Raw genomic sequence first — 26,035 nt, 5'->3', positions numbered from 1 at the left:
CGCCCCGCTTTTCATCAAGGGGTATAGAGGGTTTATGTCGATGTACAGAATAGGTTTATGGCTAATAATGTATATGCTTTTTCATTATTATTTTATTAACAGAGTACACAAGTGTGCTGGTAAATAATCATCCACCTTGAAGCCAAGTCCGGGACCCATTATGATTCTCTTTGAACTTCAGTGGTCCAGCAGGGATGGCCAAAAATACATTGAAATGTATTTTAAAAATACCAAATACCTTAATTTTACATGTATCAACATACACTATAAAATACAGCAGCCACAAATGTATCAAAATAAAATACTGTATTTTCATTCATTTACTTTTCATCTTAGTCTCTTTATTCATCAGGGGTCACCACAGCGGAATGCACCGCCAACTTATCCAGCATATGTTTTACACGGTGGATGCCCTTCCAGCTGCAACCCAACACTGGGAAAATACTGTATTTTGGATTTTGAAAATACTAGGCCTACAAAATACTTTTAAAAGGGAGCATGAAATGTCTTCCCCATAACTGACTTAGTGAAGTAAACAATGTTTGACAGCAACAGCATTTCTCTGAGCAAGTTTAGTTCAGCTTCTCTGCCAACCCATTCACCTACTCCTGCACATGAGGTATTCAAAAACTCTTTCATTTCTCTTTTATTTTAGTATACATTTTGTACAAATTTCATACAGAAATTTCTTTCTTGAAGATGTAAAAACCCTATAGCGCAGATAATGAGTTAGAATATAGCACTATTTCTCTTTATTGTGTTTCTATCCATTGGGTGGACAGTAAAATTGCCATCTCTTAACAGTCTTATATTTTAAAAGGGTGATGTATAAAGAGGTTATTTAAACTTTTTTGTTCTCTTTTTTTTTTTTTTGCAAGTGAAATTTTCAATACTTAATATATGGTTTCTGAAAAGTACTAAAATCTTCAGTTTTACTCGTCTGCATAAATCATGTTTTTTGAATTTGTACTTTTCAACGAAAACATAAAATATTATATCTCTAAAAATCTCTAAAAATGGAAAAATCTGTTTTTGCACATAAACTCTTCATATACATCCTGCTGCTGCCATGTAACAGGAGTCTGGAGATTTTGACCTGTCTGAATAGACTGCAGTACTATTAAATATTTGTGTCTCATCACACACTGTATTGCGGCATTTTGACATCTTCATTTTATTTCAAATCTATTGTGTTGGTGTATAGAGCCAAAAAATTGTGTCGATGTCCCAAAATTTGCTGGTGCCGAATTATACTGCCATTAGGATTATGCAGTGTACTATTTACAATGATTGTTGACTTTTGTTGCCATTTGTCTGTTGTTTTCTTCTATTTTATTTGTGCTGCATAATTTTCACCCAAATTCCAACCCCACACCACCTTCTTAATCAATATTTAGTTCTGATTTCAAGTAAATAACTGAGAAATTATCAATCTGAGGCCACATTTTTATATCATCATGTAGACGTCTTATGAAGTATTTTACAGTATTTAAAAAACACTAAAGTACTTTGATAGAAAATATTAACCCATTTTCATAAACCCTATCAAATACAAATTACAAACTACTTATTTATGATATTTATATATCACAAATACTGCCCATCCCTGGCCTTAAGATTACTTCAAGTATAAGGCTATTTGAAATAGGACACAACAAAAGCTAAATGAATTTATATCTATGTCACTTGACATTTCTTATTTTCGTTTATTGCACCAGCCACTGTTTTACGGAAATTTGGTTGGCTAAAAAGAAAACAAATAAAGTAATGTTGTTAATTTTACATTAATTCTATGCCCTTTGTGATAGTTTGTCAGCCTGGTGATGTGACAACCTGTTGTAAGATGGTGTTTTTGGTAGTATAGGCTTTAAATCAATGAGAATTACATATTGTTCAGTTCTTTTTATTCTTATGCAACTTTTTAAATTTATTTTTTATTAATGCATGAACGACATATACAAAACAATGCCTTTTTGTAATGTTGTTAATGCTTAGCAATGTTTTTTCGTACGGGCTGTGGCACATGGAACATGAGACTGGCAGGCAGATTGGTGCAGCGGCAGCAGTAATGCGGTCGATGTACCGGTCCATTGTGGTAAAGCTTTCGATTCACCGGTCAATCTATGTTCCTACTCTCACCTATGGTCATGAGCTTTGGGTCATGATTGAAAGGACAAGATCTCAGATATAAGCGGCCGAAATGAGTTTCCTTCGAAGGGTAGCAGGGCGCATTCTTATGTATAGGATCAGGAGCTCTGACACTCGGGAGGAGCTCGGAGTAGAGCCGCTGCTCCTCCACATCGAGAGAAGTCAGTTGAGGTGGTTCGGGCATCTGTTTCGGATGTCTCCTGGACACCTACCTAGGGAGGTGTTCCAGGCATGTCCCACCGGGAGAAGGCCTCAGGGAAGACCCAGGACATGCTGGAGGGACTGTGTCTCTCGGCTGGCTTGGGAACGCCTCGGGATCCCCCTGGAGGAGCTGGAGGAAGTGTCTGGTGAGAGGGAAGTCTGGGGTTCTCTCCTAAGCTGTCCCTGCGACCCGGCCCCGGAAAAGCGTCAGAAAATGAATGAATGAAAATAAAATAATAACAAATACAGAAAAAAATATTACAAATAATGCTAGGCCTTATAACTCACAATAACTTAAACGTGTCAAGCAAATACACAGTTTTAACAGCTTTTTTGTTTGTACTCTCCTTAATGGTACTTCTATAAATATCTAGTTCAAGTACCAATGAACAAAGAGGTTTCTGACTCTTATGCAACTGAATTAATCGGAGTGTTAGGCGTGTCGAGGGTCATAGGCTCTTTTAAAGGTAATAACAACAATAACAACAACAACAGCGATAATAATAATAATAATAATTATTATTATTATTAATATTATTATTATTTTTATTATTATTAATATTAATATTATTATCACACACATATACACTCAATTCTTGTGTTTTATTGATACATTATTTAAATTTCTATTGTGGATACAGTATAAAGTAAAAAAAAGCAATCACCTAAAAATATAAATATATTATAAATACAAATATAGCGGGACATTTACTGGGCGGTCTCTCGTCACAAGACATGCTGCGTCGTTAAGGCGTGCGTTACATACAGCCAATAACCCATTGACATTAATAACGGACAGAAGCACTAGCCAGTTATTCAATCATCCGCTATAGCCGCAGCCAATCAACGCGCAAAGAGGGCGGGTCTCAGGCGGATGGCGGAAGCGTCTACAGGAGCTGTGTGTGACCTGAGAAGGTCTCCGGCCTTGTGCGAGAGCTGCACGGTGAGCGTGGCTGTACATTTTTCCAGGCTGTTCCACAGAAAAGCACAGCTCAGCCGCGATGTTTAAGTGCAAGACAGTATGGAATAAACTGGCTCCGCTGGCCCGGGCCTCGTCTACGTTGTGTCTGCAGAATGCGAGGAAATCAGGCAAGTTGAGAAAAGCGGCAGAGCTGAAGTCTGCGGCTCCACGAATCACCTGCGAACTTCATTTCAGTCTCGCAGAAAGCCTTTCACACTTTGTGTGGAAACACCGGTAGGGTAAAGCTCCTGTTTGGTGCGAGTTGTGCGGTGCTCTACAGATGCTAGATATAGGTTAACCGTGTAAACAGTCAAACCTTAAACTTGCGACACTGAAACGAGTTTCAATGATGAACATTTGTCAGTTTCATTCAGCGGTGTTTGCGGTCAAACTTTACGTGGACATTCTCTCTATATCATTATACGACAGAAAAAACCGGTTTGTGGGTTAGTGTTGGAGCGCACGAGGAGCTGCTTTAATTTTTGTGCCAAGGTCGATGATTATGAAGTCACACTTGTGGCTCTGACAGCTTCATGACGCTGAGGTTCAGCTGAATTACATGACAACAGTTTTGAGGATTACTTGACGAAAGTGACAGGCTGACTATTTCTCTAATTACAAACAGTATATTAAATATTACTCTTAGATATTGGTTTTGTGTTCTTTAAAACATTCCTTACTCCATATTAATATGTGTGTTTGTGTGTGTATAGGTATATAATATATATGTATATAACTTCGTAAAAATGCTGAAGTGAAAAGCTACCCATAAGGCATTAAACCACTAAACCTGGTCATGCTAGTATGAGCGCATCATAGTTTCTTGTGCAAAAACCCAATTTATACTGTTAAAATATACCAGTACAAATGCGTCTTAATTATTATTTGGAAAATATTGATTTACTTACTCATTTTTCAAATTTATTTATTCACTTTATTTTAATAAGATTTGTTTTTTTAATTAAATTTTTATTTATTTAAATAATTTGCATTATTTTCCTATTTCTTCTTTTGTATTCCTTTGTATTTTTTTGAATAGTCTATTATTTTTTATCTGATTTGTGCGTTTAGTTTACCTTTATATCAATATCTGTTTGTTTATATAATTTTTTTTATTATTCTAAAATCATTTTATTCATTCGAAAGGAATTCATTATTAGAAATAATTAAAAAAAAAATTTTTAATAACTTTTTCTCTGACCTTTTTAGCACACTTGCATCTCTGATTTTAAATTCTTTGAATCGAGGCTGACAAATGAACACACCACACAACTCTGGCCTTGAATTCATCAAGGCTAAATACACTACACAACTCTGGCCTTAAACACACCAAGGCTTGCAAACATGACACGATCATTGGCCAGATTTTGTGACCAGGTTTAATATTAGGAGCGGATTATACAATTTTTAAATTAATGTAATATATTCCAGAATTAAGATGTTCAATTTATCCTTCCTACACACAACACACTCACTTAGGCTACACAGATTCACTGTCTGAGGTTAATAAAAAAATTATTGCAGTAGTACACTACACAAGTTTGCAGTCTTGAAGTTGAGTTAATGTGAAAACCATGAGAGAAGTATGCTATTAGTTGCCAAGAGGTCTTGGTAAACAGCAATAAATTAAGCAAAATATAAAACAACTTATTACAGAATAAAACAAAATATTACAGGCCAATTCATTTGTTTTTTGGAAATAAAAATCTCTATTTCCACTGTGTAAATGATAAAATAATGTAGCTTAAGAATTTAGTAACCTGGTCCTATTTGAGGATTATGACACATGTACAGAATTTTGTCAAAGCATTAAGCACCTTTTGTTAAGCTGGTTTGTAAGATTAAGTATTGTGAAAGCGATATACAAATAAACTTGAAATATTGAACTGAATTTAGAATTTCCTTTGTTTTTATGATTGTCTCCTCAGTCCTGAGACATGGCAGAAGGCTGGAGATGGTTCAGAGGGCCCAGATGTCATCCAGGCCACCAGGAGGTGGTGGGGAAAATGCTGTGTATTTTGTCCTGGTTGGAGCAGCATGTCTGGGGGGAGGCATTTATGTAAGTACCCTTCTTCTTCGGCTCCAAATTAACAGTCCATGTGTGATGTATCAAAAAATAATGATGCTTTTTCTAGTGTGTAATATTTCCCCAGATAACAATAATTAAATAATTTTTATTTAAGTATGTTTTTGTGTAGGCATTGTGGCCTTTCAAAGATAAATATAAACAACACTGAATATGACTGGTAGTTTCTGTTTTAATGGGTGATTCATTGTGGTTTACATTTTGATGTGTATTAAAACGTTTATCTGACTTTTTGTCTCGAAAGTATAAGATGTATACATTGTTTCTTTTGATACAACTTTTTTTTAACATGAGGCAGTCTTTATCCCATAATCTTATTTTTAAATATAGTAACACAATTTAATCTAGATCAAAAGTTGAATCTGTTTTCTACATTGTAATCAGGGCTGCACAATATATAGTTTCAGCATAAATATTGCAATGTGTGTATTCACAATAGTCACATTGCAAGATATCTAATGTTGAGTCTGAATAAGCTGACCAGGAGCTACAGAACTGTATTTAATTACAGTATTAATATAGTAGTTATACGATTTATGCAAAAATGTTTTTCTTACTAAGACATTTGTCTTGTTTCTAATCCAAATATCTAAAATTCAAAGCAAAACCAAGATTATTTTGCTTACCCCATTGGCAGATAATTTTGTATGTTTTAAGGAAAGATTTTTCATTTTTACTTATTTATTCTGAAGGTGAAAACAAAACAATATTTTTTTATTTGTTCTAAGAATCGTTTTGATATTTGACTAAAATAAGACAAAGCAAAGTAAGAAACTTTTTTTATAATTCAATATCTGTACCTGAATACTGTCAGACACCCCAGGAAACTGTCAAATAGTGAAACTGCATTTACATTGCAATATTTATCACAGAAAAACAAAATTTCGCTGTATCAGATTTTTTTAATATGGTGCACGACCTAATTGTAATTGTAGTAAATAATGTTATAATTTCAGTCATAATTTTAAGCATTTTTATTCTGTAACAAATGGTTGAAGGAATGAGAATTGACACAGACAGCTTTTATTCTCTTGTTTTGTTTTTTCTTAAATACGATTTTGATTAGAATATTTGTAGTGTTTAAAGTGAGTGTTTATTTTATTCTATTCTTGTTTGTTTGAAGGCATACCGCACTGTCTCACAGGACAGTGAAAGGTATAATGAGCGTATGAGACAAATTGCCAGTAGACAAAGTCAAGAGTCGAAGCCGGCTAAAGCTGTAGGTAAGTCAATATGGTAAACAGACTATTTATTCGGCATGGCCCGTTATAAGATTCTGACGGTATGATAACCTTAGATAAAAATATCACGGTTTCACGGTGTCATGGTATTGTGTTTACTGCTCAAATATTTTATTTTTAAATGTCTGGGGTAAAAAACAACAACTTTTTCCACCATTGAACACAATATATTTTAGTTTAAGAAACATTTAAAATATTTTGGACCAGCAGCTTTTGATGTAGAGGTTCCTTTTCTGCTGGAGATACTGTTGCCCTAAAAAACTAAATGAAATAGTTGTGAAAAACATGTAAAAAAACCCAAACAACGACTTTATATACCTTAGGAATGGTATAACAAAAAACTTTGACAGTTTTAAATCTGTGACTTTTCCAAACTGCGGTAAACCTTGAAACCGGTTATCATCCCATGCCTACTGTTTATGCATTAAGTAATTGCCAGCTCTCTGTATATTTTCATTTCAAAGAGTTCTTGGTGTCTGTCTTCTGTTTATATTCATAATTTTTCCTGACACATTAAAGTATTTTTTTTGCCTTTTGATATACTGTTATTGGCAGCCCATGAATAAAAAAAAACACAATTTTAATTTTAGTTTAATTGAGTGGGATGTTGTTCCTTGTTTTTAAGCTGAAGTTGCAGAATCAAAGGAAGGTGAGACCCTTTATTTGTACATGCTAATCTAAGATCTCTCTTATCTGTCTGCATTCATATGCACATTATTCTCAGCCTTTACTGATGATGTTCTCTGAGGTTTCATGGCTTTGGATGGTATTTGGATCTTAGTGTGGCACGTATGGATACTAACATGCCCAGAATGTCCTGTTCTTGCAGGATAACACAGCAACTCCCAGTAGGAAATGTGTTCTAAGAAATGTTGTTAATCTGAAGGAAATAAAAACATGAATATACTAAAATAGTAAGTTATAAAATGACATTAATAGATATATAATAAATAATTGCATTAATAGTAACATATCTGTAATTTAAATATTTGAATGATTTATTATGTCAATGCCTGAATTTAAATCATAGTATAAATTCAATTCAATTCAATTCACCTTTATTTGTATAGCGCTTATACAATGTAGATTGTGTCAAAGCAGCTTCACATAAAAGGTCACAGTAAATAGGAACAGTGTAGTTAAGTTTGTAGTGTTTAAGTTCAGTTCAGTTTAGCTCAGTTCAGTGTGGTTTAATAATCACTACTGAGAGTCCAAATATTGAAGAGCAAATCCAACGATGCGCAGCTCTACAGATCCTGAACCATGCAAGCCAGTGGCGACAGCGGAGAGGGAAAAAAAACTTCACTAAAGGCGGAAGTGAAGAAAAAAAACCTTGAGAGAAACCAGGCTCAGTTGGGCACGACCATTTTAATTTCTCCGCTGGCCAAACGTCTTGTGCAGAGCTGCAGTCTCAGTGGCGGAGGCTGGAAGCTGGCCTCAGCGAAGACTCGTCTGTCTCTGGAGCGTCATAGGAAACAGTCTCATGTTCTCCACTCTTCCATGACCATCGCAGTAGTTGTTCAGGATTCGGCCAGGTCCAGGATATGGAAACCTTGGGATCATCTCGTCGTTGGTCTTGGATCGAATCAGTGACTCTGCATAGTCTGAGGGCCTCGGGAAGAGTATCCCCAGGTGGAATGGAGAATAAAGAAAATAATTAGCGTAGCTGATGTTCACAGTGTATATCAGCAAGATGCATAACCTGTGTGGAAGCCCCCTAAGTGGTGCACTAAGTGTATGCTTTACTGAACAGATAGGTCTTTAATCTAGTTTTGAATTGGGAGAGTGTGTCTGAGCCTCGGACGTTATCAGGAAGGCTATTCCAGAGTTTAGGAGCTATAAATGAGAAGGCTCGACCTCCTTTACTCGACTTTGCTATTCTAGGTACTACCAGAAGTCCTGAGTTTTGAGATCTTAAAGAGCGAGTTGGATTGTAGCGAGACAGAAGATTGGTTAGATAAACAGGAGCTAGATTATTTAGAGCTTTATATGTAAGAAGCAATATTTTAAATTCAATACGAAACTTAACAGGCAGCCAGTGTAAGGAGGATAAAATTGGGGAGATGTGATCAAATTTTCTAGACCTGGTTAGAACTCTGGCAGCTGCATTTTGTACTAATTGAAGTTTGAAAATAAATGTATCTTTCAGATTAGTTCTGCATTCTCATCAGGTATTTATTGATTCTGTCAAAAACCTTTATATGGAATATTACATTTTTAAAAATATACACAAATATGAATAAGAATCACACTCAAAGTTATATGTAAATGCTGAACATGTTTAACTCTTTGGCATTAAGTTGATGATTTGAGTTTTAAAGAAAGCATATTATGATTGTCTTGGACCCTTTGTCAATAGATCAACCATCGGCTTCTAGGGAAACCACAGAGAAAGTCAACAGTTTCTGATAAAACCCTATGCTGTTTACATGTTCACCATTTCTGTTTAGTCCCTTAATAGAATCTAGACTGTCATCTGGGGATTTTTTTTAAAAAGCCTCTGGATGTTTGGTCTGTTGTTTTGTATATCTATTAAACGTCGCCTTTGGTTAAGTCTTTTTGGGATATTGCAAAAACCATAGAAGACTTGACAGGTTTTTGTAATAGCTATTGTTTGAAGTACTCAATATGTGGCATGTTTCAGGTTAGTTATAGGAACCTTTTTTTGGGGAGCAAAATTTATTCTAACAGAGTATGGTCACTAGTGTACATTGACCTAGCTGGTTGCACATTCTGCCACCTCTGATTAAATAAATACATGGACAGATTCTGAAATCCAGGAACTTTAGTTCAGTGTTTCTCACCCATATTCCTGGAGGACCACCAGCACTTCATGTTTTGGATGTCTTCTATGTTTGTCACTTTCATTACAGGACTTTCAGTCTCTGCTAATGAGCTGATGATCTGAATCAGGTGTGTTTGGTTAAGGATACATGGAAAATTTGCAGTTGGTGGTACTCCAGGAACATGGTTGAGAAACACTGCTTTAGTTGTTGTTTATTGCAACACTTTAAAGTTGCTGTTGGCAGATTTATGTCAGTTCAGAATTCATATTAGTAATGCAAATGTATTTAGGAAAATAGCACTAGGGCAAAATTTAGAGAGATTCTTCTGGTGGTTGATTCCCATAACTGATTCCTATAATTATTCCTATATGAAAAATAGATAAAATGTACATGAACTGTGTCACAAACAGTTGTGCATGCTTTCAGGGGTCACTGCATGCTTCATACAACATGTGCCTCCTTTTGCTATTAACAACCTTCACTTGTTTAAATGTCCTCTAACCTTTCTAAAATGCCTATATTTATATATATTCCCCTTGCCAGGTACTTGTAAACCGTTCATCTTTAGAACTGTCACCATGACCTTCCATCTCTTTGCATACATTGTCTCCTCTCTGTCAAGCATTTGGTTTAGAGTGACTGCTTTGTGGGTAACTTCATTGACATTCTTCATTCAACCCATTGACTATTCATGCACTGAATTCACAATTTTTTATTTCAATTGCTCTGTTATTTTGAATCAAGAATATATAATGGTGCAAAGTGTATCCAAGCTTTCTTTGAGCCATGAGCGGTTGGATTGAGGTAATGTTCAATGAAGTTCTTCTTTCATTGTTGATGGACGTGTCAGTTCTATATTTTGCATCACATTTTGTCTGTCGTCACCAAACCAACATTTCCACCACATGGTCACCACTTTTTCTTGCCTCCTTTTCTCTTCGTCACACTAACTCCTCAGTGTTTTTAAGAAGGCTGTTTTGTCTTGCAAATTGCCTTGTTTTAACTTTTCAATTTTAAAGTGTTTGGAAATACTTTAGATGGCTAGACCAGCCATTTGTCTGGATTGTCTGTCTTGCACAATGAAACTTTTGAAGAAACCCTCAACAGGACTCGTGTTGCTCCATATATGTTTCTATTGGACTTTTTAATTGGCACCAGTGCATTGATCCAGCCTCAGAATCTGTGAATACAGAAGCTTCTGTGCTACCAGTTACACATATTAATAGATAAATGGAAAAAGAGTTTAATGTAGTGATTGTGAAGCCAGAAGAAAAGTTCTGGAAATGGTTCAGAATACTATTTCAGAGTATATGACATGTTTCTTGGTTGCATGGTAGTCATCCCTAAATCTGAAGGAGGATCATTCAGAAAAGCTGCAACTCAGGCAAGAAGTGAATGAAGACACCTTCACATTCATCCTTAACTATTGCGCTTTTCCTTATGTTTTTACCCCTTTTCATCATTTAACCCTTTTCCATCAAGTTCATTCCTGCTCTTGGATCCTTTTCCTCTTTAACAGGAAGAACATATCCCAAACTGAAAAACCCGTACATGTTTTCAAAGCTCAAAAGTTTCAGGATACCATTCATAGTTCTGCTTTAGATGTTGATGCACGTTTGGAATCCAACCCAAACCGTCTCCAAAGCCAGTTAAAAGTGAAGGAGGCAGAAAGGAGCGTGGACGATTGTTTTAGTGCATCTTCTGTCTCATTTTATGTTTTACTCATTCTGTGGAATTAGAACCTGCTGCTGAAGAACCAACTCTGATAGAACCTGCTGTTGAAGAATCTCCAGTAACAGAAGATATTTTGGAGTCCACTGAACCTGTAACAGAACCTATTGTAGAACCGCCTGTTCCAGAACCCGCAGTGGAAATTCTATTAATAGAACCCGTTGTTGAAGCCCCTGTTCCGGAATCCTTTATTGAATCCCCAATAATGGAACCCGTTGTTGAAGCCTCTGTTCTGGAACCCATCATTGAAGCTACAGCAACGGAAACTGTTGCAGAAGCTCTGGAAGTTATACAGAGTGAAGAGCCAATAGCTCCTGTGGTTGAGAGTGGTAAGCTTGACACATCTGCATGGAAATCCAGGATTGTTTTTTTTTTTTATTTGGAAATTGAGGTTAACGTCTTTCCTCTCCTCCTACATCTGGATTATAAACAGAGCCAGTACCTGTAGTCATCGCCGAGCATGTTCCAGAGGCTTCATCTGTTTCTGAGAGTGGTAAGAGTCCAGGTTTTACTGGATGGGAATCAGTTCTGCAGATTAAACACGTTATCGATTAAAGATAGTCATAAGTACTTCATACACATATGGACACCTTTATTTTTTTATTATGTGATCATTTTTGACTTTCATTTGGTAATATTCTTTCTTCATTGAAGATCTTTCAATATTCTTGACTATATAAACCACATTGTCGTCTCTTCTTTTGAAAGATTTCCTTTTCTCGCTGTCAGTCATTTCATTCCTTTGAAAGGTTGTTTTGTCATAGTGTGACTGTTGTAATGCTAATGGCTAAAGCTAATGGTACAAGGTCACACACTAAAGGCCCTGAGATACCTCAAAGTAAATTGAAAAACAAGCACTTGGCTGGTAAATGCGTTCAGTGTGGTTTGTGGTGATTCTGAAATTGGTAGGCTCCACCTTCTTTTACTTGCAACTGTTTGGGGGTCATTTCCTCTATATCAGGGGTCACCAATCTCATTCCTGGAGGTCCGGTGCCCTGCAGGGTTTAGCTCTAACTCGCCTCAACACACCTGCCTGGGTGTTTCAAGGATACCTAGTAAGACCTTGATTAGCTTGTTCAGGTGTGTTTGATTAGGGTTGGAGCTAAAATTTGCAGGACACCAGACCTCCAGAAACAAGTTTGGTGATCCCTGCTGTAGATTCAAACACCATCTATTGGGTGTCACCAATTGAGAGTTTGTTACTTGAAACAACTTACTTCATCTAAAGGTTTTTAGTATGTACATTGTTACAGCAGTAGGTGTAAAATATATTTCCCACTGAATAATTTGCTCAGGATTCTTTAAAAATGTAGTTTGTCAATAATAAAATCTGCTGTGAAGTTTGTGAGAATTATTTAATCATTCGGTCAAACTGATATTTTAGAAACGTATATTCATCAGAAATCATAAAATAATATATTGTATACACTCACCGGCCACTTTATTAGGTACACCTGTCCGACTGCTTGTTAACTCATGTTTTTAATCAGCCAATCACATGGCAGCAACTCAATGCATTTAGGCATGAAGACATGGACAAGACCATCTGCTGCAGTTCAAACCAACCATCAGAATGGGAAAGAAAGTTGATTTAAGTGACTTTGAACATGGCAAGGTTGTTGGTGCCAGATGGGCTGGTCTGAGTATTTCAGAATCTGCTGATCTACTGGGATTTTCAGGCACAACCATCTTTAGGGTTTACAGAGAATAGTCTAAAAAAGAGAAAATGTTCTGTGGGCGCAAATGCCTTGTTGATGCCAGATGTCAGAGGATAATGGCTAGACTGGTTCCAGCTGATAGAAAGGCAACAGTAACTCAAATAACCACTCGTTACAATCGAGGTATGCAGAAGAGCATCTCTGAACGCACAACATGTCGTACCTCGAGGCGAATAGGCTACAGCAGCAGAAGACCACACCGGGTGCCACTCCTGTCAGATAAGAACAGAAAACTGAGGCTACAATTCACACAGGCTCACCAGAATCTGACAATAGAGGATTGGAAAAACGTTGCCTGGTCTGAGTCTCGATTTCTACTGTGACATTCAGATGGTAGGGTCAGAATTTGGTGTCAAAAACATGAAAGCATGGATCCATCCTGCCTTCAGGCTGGTGGTGGTGGTGTAATGGTGTGGGGGATATTTTCTTGGCTCACTTTGGGCACATTAGTACCAATTGAGCATCGTGGCAACGCCACAGCCTACCTGAGTATTGTTGCTGACCATGTCCATCCCTTTATGACCACAGTGTACCCATCTTCTGATGGCTACTTCCAGCAGGATAACGTGCCAGGTCATAAAGTTCAAATCATCTCAGACTGGTTTCTTGAACATGACAATGAGTTCACTGTACTTAAATGGCCTCCACAGTCACCAGATTTAAATCCAATAGAGCACTTTTGGGATGTGGTGGAATGGGAGATTCGCATCATGGATGTACAGCCGACAAATCTGCAGCAACTGCGTGATGCTATCATATTAATTTGGACCAAAACCTCTGAGGAATATTTCCAGTACCTTGTTGAATCTATGCCAAAAAATATTAAGGGAGTTCTGAAGGCAAAAGTGGTCCAACCCGGTACTAGTAAGGTGTACCTAATAAAGTGGCCAGTGAGTATATTAGAGTTGGCAGAAAAAGTCACATCCTCTATTAAATTACCTTTACCTTTTGAGATTTTTAGTTTATTCAACATCCTGCAGCTCTAATGTTAATCTTGTTATTAAGACTGGAAACATCACAGTTCACACATTCATCTAAACTCTGCCCTCAGAAGTGTTGACTGAATTCAGCAATAGTATGTCACTCTTCAACTATTTCAAACTTTTGTTAACTCCTAAATAAAGAACAAAATATGATTTTGCTCTGTGTATATCAGGGTCTTTATGACCAAGTTTCAGCAGCGTTTCCAGATTACCTGAGGTTCAATTTCTGCTAATATTACAATAAAAATGCTAATCTCTCCCCTCATCTAGCACTGTGTTCCTGAGATCCCTCACATATTTTTTTTACAGATAATCTTAAGTGCACTCGCATGTCTAATTCAGCTCTCAGGATAAGTTTGTTTATATGCTTGAGTGTGTTTGTACTAAATTTCTCTTATTCTGGCCAGCTGCAGCTCCTGAGACAAGTCCTGCTGCTGCTCCTGCTGCGGAGCCGATTGATCTCACTGCTCCTCACCTGGATGTCCTTGAACACGCTCCATACCTGCTGATTGGTGGAGGCACGGCTTCTTTTGCTGCTGCTCGCTCCATTCGGGCACGTGACCCTGGTGCCAGGGTGAGTTTGGTTGTAGTCGGGCAGAATTATGATCAAGCTCATGCGAAACTGTATTAGTTAGCCCCTTTCACACAGTAATGCTGGTAAAGAGCTATAAAATTACAGGAATGACATTATCAGTAAATTAAAAATGTGCTGTTCACACACAGCAGAACTCTGTCAATTTACGAGGAATGTCACAACTTATTGTTCATGGAAATTGCTGGAACAAATTGATTCATATATATTTACTGATAATTTTCTAGAATAGTCTAAATGTTTGAAAGGGGTTATTGATAAATGGATACAGGAGTTTGACAGGAATTACCAAACGTGAGGGTGAAGAACCTTGTGTGACACTACATTCATATATACAGTATACACTCACCAGCCACATTATTAGGTACACCTGTCCAACTGCTCAACGCAAATTTCTAATCAGCTAATCACATGGCAGCACTCGTTACAACCGAATAGTATACAGAAGAGCGTCTCTGACCACACAACACGTCGAACCTTGAGGCGGATGGGCTACAGCAGCAGAAGACCACACCGGGTGCCATTCCTGAGAATTTGGCGTCAACAACATGAAAGCATGGATCCATCCTGCCTTGTATCAACGGTTCAGGCATGTGGTGGTGGTGTAATGGTGTGGGGGATATTTTCTTGGCACTCTTTGGGCTCATTAGTACCAATTGAGCATTGTGTCAACGCCACAGCCTACCTGAGTATTGTTGCTGACCATGTCCATCCCTTTATGACCACAGTATACCCATCTTCTTTTAGCTGGATAACGCGCCATGTTATAAAGCATGAATCCTCTCAGACTGGTTTCTTGAATATGACAATGAGTTCACTGTACTCAGATGGCCTCCACAGTCACCAGTTCTCAATCCAATAGAGCACCTTTGGGATGTGGTGGAACAGGAGATTCACATCAGGGATTTGCAGCTGACAAATCTGTAGCAACTGCATGATGCCATCATGTCAATATGGACCAAAATCTCAGAGGAATATTTCCAGTACAGTGTTGAATCTATGCCACGAAGGTTTAAGGCAGTTCTGAAGGCAAAAGGGGGCCCAACCTAGGACTAGTAAGGTGTACCTAATGAAGTGGCTGGTGAGTGTATTTGGGAAAGCATTTTTTTAAACTCTACTTCCGACATTGATTTATTATAAGTAACATTGCGCGTAAATCTTAAGTGACTTTCATTAAAGTGTTAGTAGAGCATTAGCAGACTGTTTGGTTAGGATTAGGTTTAGGGTTAATAGAATAAGCCGACATGTAGCTCAAGGCTACTTAATCAGTAAAGTGTCTACTCTAATGGCCATTAGTTGACATGTAGTTTTTAAATTACTTACAGTTAGTAGAATGTCTAAAGTGGACTATCATAATAAAGGGTTGCCCAAGCCCCCCACCCACAATAAAATAGTTGGCATTGGTCATAGTAACAAAAACTTGATAATATTGTTATATCATTGTTTATTATTGCTTTCAAATTAATTATTTAAATTTGATAACATAAGTGAGGATTTATTTTATTTTTTATTGTTGTTTTTACTATTATTTGGATTGTTAAAACACTGTTTTTGTCTTCACATTTTTAAAAACAATCAGAAGGTTTTCAGTAGAATTATGATTATCAGATTATTACACTATTTCAGAGTATTAATATTAATTTAAATGAAACTAAAGCTAAATAAACCAACAATAACTGGTAAAAAATTAAAGTCAGACGTTGTTTTATCGAGTTGCCAAGTTTCATTTCATCTATAATATCATCTGAAATACAGTAAAACTGTAAAAATTCATAATGCCCTAATTACAACAAATTTTTCAATTTAAGCAATTGCAAAGTATAAAAACAATTATATATTATGTAATAATAAATATATTCTTACATATTATATAACCCATTCTTATGCCTATACATTGGACAACAAAAATGGTAAATGGAATTTGGTGAATAATAACATTTTATCAATGAAAACCCTATATATATCCCTTATGCACTGTGTATTTAGTTGCTAAAGTGTTTATGCGTTTCATGGCTTTTATGCACAGGTGTTGATTATCACAGAGGAGTCAGACTTGCCCTACATGAGACCTCCTCTCTCTAAAGAGCTCTGGTTCTCTGATGATCCCAAAGTCACAGAAACACTGCGCTTCAAACAGTGGAACGGCAAAGAGAGGAGGTGCGTGTCCGAATCATCCAGATAAACCGCTAATTAGTTTCAGATGAAATCAGGATTCAAATTTTGTGCTTTGTTTTTATTACTTCAGGCTGTGAATGTGATTTGAACTAATTTCTGTTTGTTTCAGTATTTACTTCCAGCCTCCCTCATTCTACGTCAGTCCTGCAGATCTTGCTAAGGTGGAGAACGGTGGTGTGGCTGTGCTCACCGACCGTAAGGTGAGATACATCAGCATCTCCTGCTCCTTAACTGTGATCCTAATTATATCCACATGAGTGTGTGTGGAAATTGTTTATGAATGCTTGAGTGTGTATGGATGAACCATCCTCATTATTACCCTGTGTGTGTTTATACTCGTGATGTAGGTGGTGCACATGGATGTCAGAGGAAATAAAGTCAAGCTGAGTGATGGTTCAGAGATCTCCTATGAGAAGTGCCTCATTGCCACAGGTAAAATATATAAACACACATGTTGAGATGTGAATGTTATTTGTTAGTGTGTCATGTAAATGTGTGTCTGTGTTTTAGGTGGGGTGCCGAGGAACCTGCAGGTGATTGACAGAGCAGGAGAGGAGGTCATTAAGAGGACAACCCTATTTAGGAAAGTATGTCTTGCTTTGGTTACTTTATTAGAGGCAAAATATGAAATAATTCTCTTTTTGCATATTTATACTTTGCCTATATCTTTCAAACCACTAGGCTTTACCCATGTTTCAGCTATCACTTTTTTAAGTCATTTAATTATACTATTTAGTATAATGACATATTATTTGTAGATTTCAGAAATTACAGGTCTTTATTATATTTTTTAATTCTTAAAGTAGACACTTTAATTGCCTTAAAGTCCCCATGAACTGGAAGCTTTATTTTTTTAAATTAAATTATTTTTTTGCTATTGTTATGCAGTTCCCAGAGAAATGGAACATTAAATGACACAACAGTGGGGGTGACTTGTTTTTCTACTGCGAGCTGATTGAATGCATTGAAGTAGGCATTTCATTCAGAATGATTCGAGAAAGGGTTTGGGGAGTTATTACAACCTAACAGACTCCTCATCCTCACCATTTCTGTTTGTTGTCAAAACTGACAGTTGCAGCAGCGTGATTAAATATGTTAGCCACACCCATTTGCTAATATATATACGTAATCTTGAATTTAGCTGAAAAAAAAAACTGGAAGTGCATTTTCAGACTTAAATTAAAGATTAAAAGCGCAAACAATTTCTTGATGACATGCACAGATAAATTGTTCACTACAGAACTAGCAATGTGGGCTAACAAAATCACATGCTTTAGTTTTAATTTCTTGGCCACTTTGAATACACTTAGTTTGTGATTTTTATAAATATTATTGTAATACATGCATACATCTTTGACATGAAGTGGAAGTTATTCCATAACAGAGAAAAAAAGTCTTTATCAACGTGCAATAAATCACTCAGACAGAGAAACCTTCCTTTTTATAATGGATAAAATCAGGTTTATTTCCAGTTGTTGTTTTGTTCTTTGAAAATTAACATTTCACTTGAACAATTCACATTATGCATAATTGGTTTTGAATTGATTTCCATGTTAACTGTAATATTGGTCAACTGAATAAAAACCAGGGTCAGGATCAGATTATGCTGAAATCTACAGTGTCAGTACACTGTAACTAGTGAAGCAGAATAATATGTTTTTTTTTTTTAGGTTTAGCTCCTTTACTAAGAGCAAATGCACATGCACGACATCTCATGAGAAGCTAAATGTGGGAATGTTAATGTGCAGAACTCCACTGGAGGGCAGTCTTATGCTAATCTCTAGCGTAGAATTTAGAAGAGTACATTTTCTGATCTTTAAACAGAGGATTTTCAGCATTTTCATAGTGTTTTCTTGATATTAGCATTCTTTGAGTCGGATATCTTGTTGTAGAAAATCTGAAAATATCAGTGAATTGTTGGAAATGAAACATTTTTGTAGTAAACAAAGTACTTGTTATGCTTGAAGCAATAGTTTACCCAAAAATGAATATTCTGTCACATTTTACTCGCCTTATACTTGTTCATATTTTAGTTTAATTCTTTTATTTAACACGAATTAAGAAATGTTAAAAAATGCTTTCTGATCCACCCCATTGGCTTCCATAGTATTTTTTTCTATTATGGAAGTCAATGGTTCCCAGCAACCGGCATTCTTCAAAATATCTTCTTTATTATTCAACAGAAAAACGAAACGCATAAAGGTTTAAAACCACATGAGGCAGAGTAAATGATGTGGTACTTTTTAAATATTTACAAATTTCATCCTGGATATTCTAAAAAAATATTGATTAAAAAACTAATGTTTTTTTGTGGGCAAAAAAGTGTGTAAATCCTGTCTACATGAATCTGTTTGTTCCAGAATGTAACCTTCATATGTTCTTTTTGGTAGATTGAAGATTTTAGATCTCTAGAGAAGATCTCCAGAGAGGTTAAGTCCATTACCATCATCGGTGGAGGTTTTCTCGGTAGCGAGCTTGCATGTGCCTTGGGTCGCAGATGTGAGTCCAAACCCTCAGCTGTCACTCAGAGAAAAAGAAAGGGAAAAAATCAGGTCATAGTGTTGAGAGAACAGGGGGAAGTGTATGGGTATATACATGTATGTATATGTGAATCAGTGTGTAATATATAAACATTGTTAGTGTTTGTTAGTTGTAGGGTCATGACATGTATTTCTAGGTAATGTATTTTTTCATCTCATACAATATAAAATATTAAAATGTTCTCATGCTATCATTATTTTCTCTGTAGCTGCTGATCCTGGCTTAGAGGTGATGCAGCTCTTCCCAGAGAAGGGTAACATGGGAAAAGTGCTGCCTGAATACTTGAGTAACTGGACCACTGAGAAAGTCCGGACAGGTAAGAGAGTAAATAAATGATGTTTGTTTGAGAAGCCCAGCAGCCTCAATAAGTGTGGCATGTGTTTGGGGTCACCAGACAGCGGCAGAGTTTGGTTAAGCTGTCTGAAACCTGTTGTATTTTCTTTGTGTAGCCTTATTTTTCAGTATTAAATGTAGGCTTTTTGGCCACAGCTAACCTTTTTGACTTTTCACAGAGGGTGTAAATGTAATCACGGATGCTGTAGTGAAAAATGTGACTTACAAAAATGACAAATTGGAGATCAAACTAAAGGATGGACGAGTGGTGAGTTTCCTTTTTCAGAAAACATTACTTTTGCTATAGACTATGGGTGAATGTTTGTATAATAGTATACAGATAATAAAGAGATGTATGGCATCAACATAAATAATAAAGAGATGAGAAGAAACTAACAATTATTTTAAAAAATTGCTAGGATATTTTGTAGTGTATCACACTGTCCGCACATCTGGTGAACAATGAATCATCATTCATCATCTTCAGTAAACTATTTATATTAAAACAGTGTGTCTTTTAAAATACTATATAGCAAACAAGGCACACTCTCTGATTATCTAAGTCTTTGAACTTGGGCATGCCAAAAATGAAAAAGAAATGCTATATACATTGATAGCAAAATGTCTACTATGAAATGAACCAATTCAAATGAAAAACAAACATTTTAGATTACGTAATCTGTATGACTCCAGCTTAATCTTGTGGATGAAATCAAAGAAAGCACTAGTTTATCATAATGACTATGTTTACATGGACGTCAGTAATCAAATTATTAGCCATAATCTAAATAAGACAATGATATGATTAAGGTGTTTGGATGAGTTGCTTTTTGAATGTTCCTTTCATCCTCGGTTCCTGTTTTACATGTTATTTTACATTAGTTCGATTAACTTCATTATGTCACCATTCAGCGCTAATTTCCTCCAGCATTTCATGCATCATCAGTTCGTGTTCATCATGGCACCATATGTGATTTTGGTAATTTCATTTTTAATTCAAGTTCAACTGCAGTTCATTCCTCACTCACACTGCGTGTATACAGACAAATTCTCAAGCAACAGGCCACCTCTGCCATTTCATTCATGCCCCCACGATGAGATACTTCATAATACTTCTATTTCTTCCAGAATTCTCAGCATAGTCATTGTTTCCCACTCACACTAAAAATGTTCTCTCTTGGTTGAAGGCACTCTCATTTGTTTGTCGTCAAACACCTGACAATTGTCGTATGTGCATCCTGTCAAAAAGTACTACTAAAACACCTTAATTGTTTGATTAAGGTGTTTACATGTCTGTACTGCATTTCAATAAAGCGACTAAAATGGGAATACTTCACATCTTGGATTGATTCAATTATAAATTTAGTCCATGGATCTCAAACTTGATTCCTGGAGGGCTGCAGCTCTGCACAGTTTTGCTCCAGCTCTAATAAAACACAGCTGATCCAAATAATCAAGGTGATTAAGACTACTAGAAACTATTAAGCAGGTGTGAGTTTGAGGTGGTTTGAGCTAAAACCTGCAGAGCAGTGGCCCACCAGAAATTGAGTTTGAAACCATTGCTTTAGTCGGAATAAAGTCGTCAAAAATCTGTTTACATGGTAGACTCTTAATCGGAGTATTGTCTTCCTCATACTAAAATTGGTGTATTGGTGTTCATGAAAACACACTCAGTATATTATTAAAATGTCAATGCAGCCACCATATGGAATTTCTCCTCACTTTCACAGTCGTTACTTCTGCCTGTTTATGTAGACAATTATAGGCTCATAACAATGTTTATTCATTTATGGTCAATTAGACAACTGATCCCTTAAGAAAATGACTACTAGTCTACCATGAAAATCTTTAATTGAGGGCGTCTCTATTAATGATATTAATGCTTTTTTCCTTGTGCTTTTGATTTAGGTGAAAACAGACCACATAGTGGCAGCAGTTGGTTTGGAGCCCAGTGTGGAGCTTGCCAAATCAGCCGGGCTGGAAGTGGACTCTGATTTTGGAGGCTATCGGGTTAATGCTGAGCTCCAGGCTCGCTCCAACATCTGGGTGGTATGTAAGGCTATTATAAGGGCGAGGGGAGGGGGTCTTTTAATGTTACTGATATTACCAGTATTCAGGAGATGGCACCAAGACAGATGGTTCTAAGAAAGGAAATCTGTTTTTCTCAAAAGGTTTTAGTTGTAATAGGTCTGATTGAATCAAGCCCTTTAGTCAATATAATAATAAATGTTTTTTGTTTTAGGCAGGAGATGCTGCATGTTTTTATGACATTAAGCTGGGCCGCCGGCGTGTGGAGCATCATGATCACGCAGTGGTCAGTGGCAGACTGGCTGGTGAAAACATGACCGGAGCCAACAAACCCTACTGGCATCAGTCTATGTTCTGGTAAACACACCTTAAGCTGACTTTTAAAGTAGATAATTCACTACAAAATTTAAATTTAGAAGCTAATTATTTGGGTGTATGAAACACTGCTCAATTTGGTGGAAACTCAAATAGATATGAAGTGAATTACAAAATTATGCTGTTTAAAAAGTTTTTAATAGTGATTTAAAAATGTCTCAGTTGGAGTAAAAAGTATTTCATTTCTACCTTTTTAGTAAGAAAAGAAAAAGCTAACACACTTCATATATAACTGCAGGTTTACCATCTTTATATCTAATAACTTTACCTGATAAAGTTTAAGTAATTATTAGTATCTAATAACATTATAGTAACTAATAACTTTAACTTCTGATTTTGATTGTAATGCAATAATGTGCACATTTTGTAAAGCTGCTTTAAAGCAATAATGATTGTGAAAAGCGCTATACAAATAAACTTGAATTGAATGAATGGAAAAAGTATGTTCTGGAAAACAACGTAATAGCAAGCCAGTAACTTGCTGATCCCAAAAAGTAGTGGTGTAAACCAATGGTTTAAGAGTGCACCAAGAGAAACATCAGTGTATACATACTCGGCATTCCGTTCATCCAGAGTTTAAAAGGACAGTGGGTAAACTATTTAAAGTCTGAGAGCCCTCTTATGTGGTCGTCTTCAGGAGTGATCTTGGACCAGATGTAGGATATGAAGCCATTGGTATAGTGGACAGCAGTCTGCCCACTGTTGGAGTGTTTGCAAAAGCCACAGCCAAGGACACACCAAAAGCAGCTACTGAACAATCAGGTACACAAACATTTGCTTACATGTAGATTTCTCCATCAATAGTACCAAAAAAAGTAAACAAAGTTCAAATTTTTTTTGTGTTTACAGGAACCGGAATCCGCTCAGAGAGTGAGACAGAGGCAGTTGCTGGAGTGTTGGAGGTGGGAACAGTGACCCCCGCACCTCCTGTCCAGCAGAAGGAGGATTATGGGAAGGGAATAATATTTTATCTGAGGGACAAGGTGGTGGTTGGTATCGTTTTGTGGAATGTCTTCAACAGAATGCCCATTGCAAGGAAGGTGAGCAGAAAAAACGTTCACATCTCTGTTAACACTGCACGGCTGATCCAAGGTGATTTTCATGCACATTTTGTCAGTAAAGCTGGCTTTGTAATCAGCAGTAAATCTCCAGGACCTGCTTTCAAACTAGCAGTGATTACACTGTGAAAAATGTTGGGTTCTGCACAATTGATTTGTGTCGGGGAAACATGAAGGATTCAAGTCAACTTATCAGTATTATCAAATTCAAGTTGAACATCAAACAATTAAGTTGTCCCTAAAAAAACTTAAGAATTGTGTTGTTTCAGCTCATTTTAAACGAGTAGTTTAAACAAACAGCAAATTACATTTTTTTAGTATTACACAGAGCCAGTTTAAAGACAAGTTATGCAAAAACATTTAAAAAACAATTGAATCCAGCAATCCTGAAAGATTTAAATTTAGCATTTTAACAATTGTTTGCATCACTACTCTGTGATCTTTGGCTCTGTGTTGCTGCTACATCTGAAAGCACATGAACATGCAACATTTAATAACATGTTTTTACTTCAATCATACCTCAACAGTCGAATACTGATATAGTTTACTAATTCACACACACACCTCCTGGCCTTTAGAGGAGATTTAAGGCAGATTTTTATTTTCAGCTGTGTCTGCAGTGCGAGCCTCAGCTGACTCTGCACACATAGAGTTGTGAAGGCTTTTATACTTGACGCACTCTCTGTTGTACTGTTATTTATAATAACAGGGTGCGACTCAAAGTAACGCATGACGAAACAGTGGGCAAGTACAACTCAGTGAGTGGAGTTGCTAAATTACTTTAACTACATATAACATGAATACCTTCTGGATAATATTGAAGGACATTTGTGAAAGTGTTTGCTTTTGATACAGTTGTGTAAATGAGTAACTTAGACTATAACTAAGCTAACTGTGTACTTAATGCAAAAAAAAAACTTTTATACATACTTTTATACAAATAATCATTGTAAAACCTGTGCATAAAATATATGAATTCCCTCAAAGCTTCATAAGAAACCTTCACTTCACATCAGGTGGTGATTTTGGATTTCTGATGCCCCATTTACATTTCACACGGTGCATCAGCGTCAACGTTTCCCATTCACTTTTTCAAGCGTTGCCGAACTGAATTGTGGATCCGTCGGCGCTGCTTCATTGCTGTTGCTCGCCGCAGAAGTTGTGAATTTCTCAACTTTTCTAGCACCAACAGAAGCGTCAGCTAATCAGATAGCTTTATGCAAATACTCCACTCAGATATTAGCCGATTGCTGACTTATTTCATTGACTGTCTGTCCCAACTTCAGACACACCCTCTGTTAAGCGTTGATGCTGAAGCCCCGTATGAATCAGGTGTAAGGTTTGTGGCACATGTAAATTCCCCCAGCTCGGCTGCCAGTCATGCATCTTTGAATGTGAAACGAACCTCCACCAACACCCGCGCACACCCAAGCTAACTAGCGGATACGTCAAGGATAATCTAGGCTTTATAGATCTGTGCTTCCCTGACAAGATGTGCATGAGAATTGCAGCTTTATCCCTAATCTCGTTCCATCTCCATTTCAGTGTTTGCCTATAGAATGTGTATTAATCTGTTGTTGTATCTGTTTATTTGAAGATAATCAAAGATGGAGAGGAACATGCAGATCTAAATGAGGTGGCCAAGCTTTTTAACATTCACGAAGACTGAACAGTCTTTCGTTTTCTTTGTTCTCTTTCCACTGTCAGTTTGGAGTGAACTTGGGGAAACACACACATGCACACAAAACAAACATGAAGGCTTACAGCAGCCTGTCATCTGACCTTGAAGCCTAAGATCAGGACATGCAGTGCTGCCTATGGGCTGCAAGTTGGCGCTGTGATTTCATTGCGGCCATGAATTGGTTTAAACTATCTTTCAATTTTCTACTGAGGGAACTTCTCCTGTTGTTTGTATTGAAAAAGTTGTGCTGTGTTTCTTTTTCTGTTGAGGTCAGTAAATGTTCATCTCTTCTTGAATGCATCCCTTTATAAACATTTCCTCCAAAGCCTAAAATCCATACAGGAGATCCACTTTCAATGATTATTGCATTAATGTTTCATATCCAATCAAACAAAACCAGATGAAAGACATTCCTCTGACACCTGGTGGGTTTCTGCCTGCACGAAGCAAAGCAGCTGGTACAAATGAAAACTGAATAAAAATAAATTATTTTAATTAGTACACGTGGTTCGTTATAATTCTTCCTAACGTGTTTTTGTTTTTAAAACATTTGCAAATATCTTAAAATATCCAGTGTTTCTCTGGCTTTTCCAGCGGTCAGTGGAACTCACCAACCTTTTTCAAGTGCAAGACATTCAGAAGTTGTTCATTTGAATGCCTGTGTGTCAGATATGGGCGTGACCCTGAGGCTTTTGAGATTCAATATGTTAAGGCTCATTAAACCTGTGATTGCCCGCAAACATGTTCCCTACCATAGCCTTGACCTACTTCCTTATGCACCAGTGCTCTGATATACAGGTCAGAGTAATAGCAAATTGCTCATTCTGTCTTTCTGCGGAGTGATAGCCAAGGAAACTTATTTAATTTGGGCTTGAAGTATTTTGATGTGTACAAATTCTATTTTTTATATTATTTAAACTTTAATAAGCACAAATTAAAGGAACAGATTATCTTCATAGTCAGTGCTGGGTAGTAACTGTTAACAAATAATTTAAAGGTAATTTGATTACAAAAAAATGCAGTACTCTTAATTACATTGCTTTACATTTTTAAATTTAATCAGATTGCAATTACTTTTTATGGATTACAAAATATGCCCGTAATGGCAGTAGAATACTCATAAAGGGTTTCTCCCTAATAATTTCTTTGTTTTAAATTTATATTCTGAAAAATCATCAGTAAGTTGTCAAAAATAAATTAAGGTAATATAAAAGTAGTCGGCACACAAATACTAGGTTTCACACAATTTTTTCATGTTGTTTCAACACTAATCAATTGTTAGATTTTTTTAAAAAAATTTTTACACAAATTAAGATTAAACATTAAATTTGAACATTAATTGAAAACAATTAAGTTGTCCCTCCAAAAAACGCAGGAATTTTTTCAACTCATTTTAA

The 26,035-nt window shown here is 36.5% G+C and overlaps 1 protein-coding gene across 4 annotated transcripts; it reads left to right on the top strand.

Moving 5' to 3' along the window:
- The first annotated feature begins 3,240 nt into the window (after positions 1-3,240).
- Positions 3,241-25,139, top strand: aifm1 (apoptosis inducing factor mitochondrion associated 1). 4 transcript variants are annotated; one of them, XM_056457625.1, is made up of 19 exons: positions 3,241-3,438; positions 5,239-5,369; positions 6,520-6,619; positions 7,263-7,286; positions 11,163-11,483; positions 11,588-11,647; positions 14,263-14,429; positions 16,474-16,604; positions 16,732-16,822; positions 16,970-17,054; positions 17,133-17,209; positions 19,013-19,121; positions 19,372-19,479; positions 19,676-19,764; positions 21,405-21,545; positions 21,739-21,881; positions 22,537-22,661; positions 22,749-22,939; positions 24,555-25,139. In XM_056457625.1, exons 1-19 carry the CDS (start codon positions 3,351-3,353, stop codon positions 24,624-24,626), a joined length of 2,253 nt encoding a protein of 750 aa, XP_056313600.1. In that variant the 5' UTR covers positions 3,241-3,350; the 3' UTR covers positions 24,627-25,139. The 4 variants fall into 4 exon arrangements, with proteins under 4 accessions (XP_056313600.1, XP_056313602.1, XP_056313603.1 ...); XM_056457627.1 differs by lacking the exon at positions 7,263-7,286; XM_056457628.1 differs by lacking the exons at positions 11,163-11,483; positions 11,588-11,647 and having other exon boundaries at positions 3,243-3,438.
- The last annotated feature ends 896 nt before the right edge of the window (positions 25,140-26,035 follow it).

This window comes from Danio aesculapii, chromosome 5 (assembly GCF_903798145.1).
Source record: "Danio aesculapii chromosome 5, fDanAes4.1, whole genome shotgun sequence".
Classification (NCBI taxonomy): Eukaryota; Metazoa; Chordata; class Actinopteri; order Cypriniformes; family Danionidae; genus Danio; species Danio aesculapii.
This window is presented reverse-complemented; position numbering and strand designations above follow the sequence as displayed.